This window comes from Sprattus sprattus (genome assembly GCF_963457725.1).
Source record: "Sprattus sprattus genome assembly, chromosome: 10".
NCBI lineage: Eukaryota > Metazoa > Chordata > Actinopteri > Clupeiformes > Clupeidae > Sprattus > Sprattus sprattus.
The window spans coordinates 20,734,616-20,740,615 of NC_137908.1; the positions used below are offsets into that span (position 1 = coordinate 20,734,616).

Sequence of the window (6,000 nt, forward strand, 5' to 3'; positions counted from 1 at the left end):
TTTTAAATGCTGCGCCTACTATGTTGGACTTGCGCTCTGAATAAAAGGATAAAAGTATGTTTATAAACATATATTTTTATGTTTAAAAAAGGTTATGTTAACATTATGTAGGCCTATGTGTATTAACAAGCCTATTTTAGATTTAAAAAAAATTGCCATGGGACATTGTGGGTCCCAAGGCCTGACAAGTTGAGAACCACTGGCCTGCACCTTCCTTCTCTTGCATGTGGTTACAAAGCCATACACTTGTGCAACGTGGCTACAAATCAGGCAATCGTGTATGAAATATACAGCCCATGTTAAGAAAAAGTATGCAGCCCATGTTAAAGGCACCCAGTGCAACTTTCGAGGCTTAAAAATAAACATTCAATTTCTAGTCTTTTTTACACGTAGTAAGTTTCAATAACTCCATACCATTACATACCGACATTCAAGCAGCAAAGATGAGACGTCGTTGTGTGGTGAGAACTGATAGAAAATCGATAACAACAACAATCGCCGCCATTTTCTTTATTTTTTTTTACCTGCAATATATAAAGCAGGCTTCCAGTCAATGGAAAAATGGCTTCTCCCCACCAGCGATTGTTGTTGTTTACGATTTTCTATCAGTTCTCACCACACAACGACGTCTCATCTTTGCTCCTTGAATGTCGATATGTAATGGTATGGAGTTATTGAAACTTACTACGTGTAAAAAAGACTAGAAATTGAATGTTTATTTTTCATTGAATGTTTACATAAAGTTGCACTGGGTGCCTTTAAGAAAATGCTAAAAATGTATAGCACTATAGAAAACTGCCCAACACATGCTTAATATCTGCAACTTCAAGAATGTAAAAGAATAGAAAGACTTTTAAATAAAATATTTAAAATATAACACTGAAATTCATACGGACTAAGGCTATTCTTACACTTACACTTCAAATGCACTAAACTCCAAAGTCAGACGTGTAGGGAGGCCAACTGGATCACCTGTGCATTACAACACAAACATAAATGTATCTGTCCACTGTCTCTTAGTGAGACAATTTCATAATTGAATCTGTAATTTTTTTTTTTTTTTTGAAAATTCATAAGAATACATTTATAAGCACAGTGTAAAATCATCCATGGTTAGGTAATGTGAACAGTCGGGACAAAGACATTTTAGTTAGGCCCTTGGACAGACAACTTAAACAACATAAGGGGTGTATCTATCACCTCCGCACCTTAGTGTACACGCAACAAACAAACTGTGCCAGAGGCAGAACTTTTATATATGGAGCAAGACTAGCTATAAATGTGTAGTTGAGTACAGTAAAATAATAAAATGATAAACCTAACAAATGATTCAATCAAAAATGTATTATGCCAACACAGTAAACACCAAAGTATAAAAACTGTTCACATACAGTACCACTTACCATTGTAGTAGTATCCTTTGATGCTTTTAGGACTTTCATCAAGGCGATATTCATTAAGTTTATTCTGTGTCAACTGGTGCCAGAAACCTGCCTCTAAAGCACTGCAGAACGGGGCAAACTGCAACTTTTGAGTACCTGGGCCCTTTACAGTGGAGCCATCAGCCATTCTGAAGTCAGGGTCTTTCTCAATGTTCAGTAAGATGCTATAGAAATTGAAGGAAAGTGAACAGTTTCTTACATATCTAGAAACCAAATTATGGCTATGTTCCTCTGAATGTCACAAGTTTAAGCAAGAAGTTCTGGTCAGAGAAAGTCGGTACAAGAGTCACTAAATGTTATGCTGGCAGAGGGACTGAACTGAAATGATATGCCGATACCAGGATAATCGTACTTTGCTAACATCTGATGAGCGAGCCTAACAACATCCCTAAGAGTTCAGTGGGCTGCTGTTCCTCTTCATGTGACGTTCTCATGTGACAATTCTGATGAATCAGTATTTGGTCAGATAAAATCCTGAATTGAAGGGCTACGGGAAGAAAATACCATCCCAATAATACTGGTGCGTTGCAAGTAGACACTACATACAACAGACGGTTGTGTAACCGTGTAAAGATGAAACAGCACGATAACTAAGGCATTTAATCCTGAAAAACACATAGAACATTATCATCACAAACCTCACTCACCAAAACGTTGACTTCCTTGTTCAAAACACGTGATCCACTGTAAGCAATGACGACAAACATGCATCCTGAAATTAGCAAACAAGCTAGCTAGCAAATTGCTGTAGTAACATGAACCTTTAAAGAAAATAGAAACGTACGTTTGCTATTTTAGTATTTTGAAAATGTCGGGTGAGCTGTTTTGTCGCACAGGGGTGTTCAGAGTCAACAAAGTTGCATTGACCTCGTTGTGTTATAACTGTTAGCCAGTTAGAAACGTTCATTCATTCTAAGGCTAACGCTAGTTGCTAAAGATCTGGTTACGGTCAGGTGGCATCTGACCAATATTGCAACTTTTCGATTTACAAAAAAATTAGATATTATACGAGTGCCTGTACACTAGTTAAGATAGATAAATCATGTACATTTGGCTTATTATGATCTAATTTACTGGATAGCATGCCAAACCTGATCCGCACTGAGCCACTAGTAGTTATGGTGCCAACATTATAGAATAAAACACAAAAAACCAAAAGACAATCAAGAATACACAGACGACGAGACAAGAAAAAACCGACAGAAATCGATAAGTTCCGTTCCTTTTCATTTCTAGGGTACCTAGCCGTTGGCGACGACGATAGGTCTGGAAATAGGATGCCTCACTAATAGTGTAGGGGCTAAATTACAACTGCGAAAACTTGTTCAAAATCCGCTGAAATGGTTTAAGGTGCGTTTACAATCTCACGAGAAAGCAGCAAGTGAACAGAGCTCCATTCATGTTCAGAAATGCACTATGCGCCCTTCTTGGGACGTTGTTGTTCAAACTCCTTGTTAAAGAATACCGGTTGAGGCAGATGTTTACGTTGTATCATTCTGATGGACCGAAAAACAGGAAATACAGGACATGTGATGGAATGTAGAGCATGGCATTTCATCAGGATAAGTGTTATGCAGTTTTATTTGCTGAGTTTATAAATTAAATTAATATGAATTCTTAATTTACGAGTTAACTAAGTTATTTGCATCAACCAATACTGAGTGTTGGTCTTGTGAAGAGGCCATGTGTTTTAAGATAAAGGGTGTTTTAAGGTATGTTAGAAAGATCTTTGCAAAATTACCATTCAAAGCAGACAAGTTGGAGGTTTGTGGGATGCAGTCATCCTCTGTCATTAAATTGGTCATAAAAGCACTAACTCTTAAATAAAAAAATTCTCAATATTTGATTGTTCTCTGCACATGCATTTGTCCATCCTTTGCCCCAACACTGTCTTCACTTTAAGGCCCTCAAAACCCACCTCTTCAGCCATGCCTTCCCCAACTACCCCCACCTCCCAACACAAACACACATACAATGTTTTTTTTTTTTTTTTTTAACCTTTTGTTGTCCTTATTTTAAGTGTCTGAGAACTTTGAAAAGCGCTATATATTATTATTACCATTATATTTAAGTCCCATATGCCTCTTCCTTTTTAAAGATTTACCCTACATAGAAAATGTTTTCTGGTACCAATTCTTGAATAAGAAATGTAGTAGTTTGCATCTGTTTACAAATTATTAATTCCATAAGTTTGTGGATAGATATGAATTTGTGCAGAATTTGACAGAAACTTTTTGTGAGAGTGGGTTTATTACGTGATCTTTTATTTCCGTTCACGAAACATGGGACCAAAACTCGTCATATTTTCATTTCAGGGAATAACTATGATGCCTTGTTTAATTTTCCAAAGTTAAAGCCAAGTGATTAAAGTGTGGAGCATGGTTTGCAATATTTGATGACATTCTGCATTCAAACAGCTATCAAACAGATGCTTTGTGAAAAAGATCTGATCTCTCAGACTGTTCCAGGATCTGTAAACAGCCTACTCATTATGCAAGACAGACCCTCTATAATCACCTTCTGTCCCAGTTAGGACTGTGATTTAAGAAAGCATTATTATACTTTGTTTGTGGTTACCAAGAGAGTGTCATAACTATCAATGGTTGACTAAAGATACTATGGTTGTAGCAATATGAAGGTTGTGTAGTTTCTTTGGTTACTTTTCAAAAGCATCTCATAAGCCTATCCCTCACTCATCAGCATATGCCATTCAAATTGCACAGACTTGGTGTTGTTTAATCTCAAGAAATTAAATCAAAATACAGATAATGACCTTACAAAAATGAAAGCGTTTTCTGGAGTACCTGGCACGGCATGCCATACCCCAAGGGCAATGGAAATTTCTTCCTATTTTCCAATGCATGAGATAAATGGACTGCATATATATAATAGTGCTTTTCTACACATAGAGCACTCAAAGCGCTTTACATGTTAATGCCTCAGTCAGACCTCTACCCATTCACACACTGATGGCGGAGTACTATATGCAGGGTACCAGCCTGCACATCGGGAGCGGTTGGAGGTTCAGTGTCTTGCTCAAGGACACTTGGTGAGGAGGAGTTGGGATTGAACTAGCATATAGACAAATAGATCAACCCTGCTGGAACAAACATTTATATAGAGAGGTTGCATGTAACCTTTGCAAAAAATATGAACAATTGATGTCTTTAAACATCACATAAGCATAATTGTTCAAACTTGTCTATTTCAATGTTCTAATTAACACGTTATAAGCTTGACTCCACCACATTGGTTCAGCAGATGGTAGAACTCTGTTCATTCTTTCGCCAGAATGATTCCATTGATTTTTGTTCAATAGGCTACTGCTGAGTCTGCATCTATCAAGGTCTACACTCAGCATTATTATTTTTTTTTTTTTTTTTGGTCAAGTAAGATTTATTTTCATTGTTCAAGAAAAAATATGTTTTGCATATTTAACACATTAACCTCTTAATTGTTTTGGACAATCTGGCTGTTGATAATTCAATCCGGCAATTTTTAGCAACCAACGTCCGTCTCATTATTACCAAACCAACTCATCAGTCTTCTCTGTCCAACCTCTGCATTTCTTATAACGTTGAAATGATGAACTTCTGTGTTTATGGGTATCTAATAACATCACAATACCCTTGAGGCTGTATTCTGGTTGGTCCATCCCATATGGTGCTACACCTGCATCCTGTGCTTTCATGACTGATAATAGTCATTCTCCTCATCCCCTCCCATAGCTATTGACCGACTGACTGACCATGACAAATATTGCTGCAGGCATCCAGTACAATTTGCAGATAGGAGTTTCAGGTGTGTTTACCAAGGAATAAATGTAGCTATGAAAAAAAAGCAAGACACAAGAACCTTGACAACTTTTTAAACCAATGTAAGGGAATATTTGGAAAGGTATGAGTAAAATCAGTCAGTACTGGCAGGGTATCTACATTTCCATTCTCCATTTGGTCTGTCTATACGTTCTTAAGCATTAAAAAATCCTTTACCAGGATACTTGTTTTGCCACAGAAGATGTTCCTTCATTCCTACAAAATTGTAAGATCCTTGGAACTTGAAATGGTCCATTGAATGATAATTTGAGATTAAACTATAACATTCACAATGACTGCAACCACTCAAAATATACAGTACTTATTTAAACAGCTTGTAAACAGAGAGAGCCAAATACGTCCCACCCATCTTTACATACCACCCATCTTTACTCGCCACCCAGCATTACCAGCTTAAGGAAAGGTAGATTTTATAATCTTTTGCTTCATTCGAATACAGATTTTACATAACCGAATATGGTGGTGAATACAGACAACTGACATAACTACTCATAATAATAGAAGAACTGTTTTGGAGAAGTAGGCTATTCACTTCCCTAGCAGTGCCTAACTGTAAGACAAACAATGTAGTTATGTTTCATTTAGAATGCTTTGTGGCGTGGCAAATTTACATAATTTTTTCCCCATAATTTAGGTTACATAAAGTTACACTGATTTTACCATGCTCTTCTGCATGTGCATGGATCTTTAACAGTTCCACCAAAACAATAAAAGGCACAATT

At 36.9% G+C, this 6,000-nt stretch overlaps 1 protein-coding gene across 2 annotated transcripts in view; it reads right to left on the reverse strand.

Moving 5' to 3' along the window:
- The window catches only part of atg7 (ATG7 autophagy related 7 homolog), a 55,758-nt gene extending 53,642 nt beyond the window's left edge, over nucleotides 1-2,116 (reverse strand). The window contains exons 1-3 of one of the 2 annotated variants that reach the window (XM_080846547.1): nucleotides 2,090-2,116; nucleotides 1,404-1,606; nucleotides 918-972 (exon numbers count right to left, since the gene is read on the reverse strand). In XM_080846547.1, the coding sequence (XP_080702673.1) occupies nucleotides 918-972; nucleotides 1,404-1,569 (221 nt within the window). In that variant the 5' untranslated portion in view covers nucleotides 1,570-1,606; nucleotides 2,090-2,116. Of the gene's footprint in view, nucleotides 1-917; nucleotides 973-1,403; nucleotides 1,607-2,080 lie in introns of both variants that reach the window. The other variant, XM_080846548.1, reaches the window with a different exon arrangement.
- Nucleotides 2,117-6,000: the final 3,884 nt, after the last annotated feature.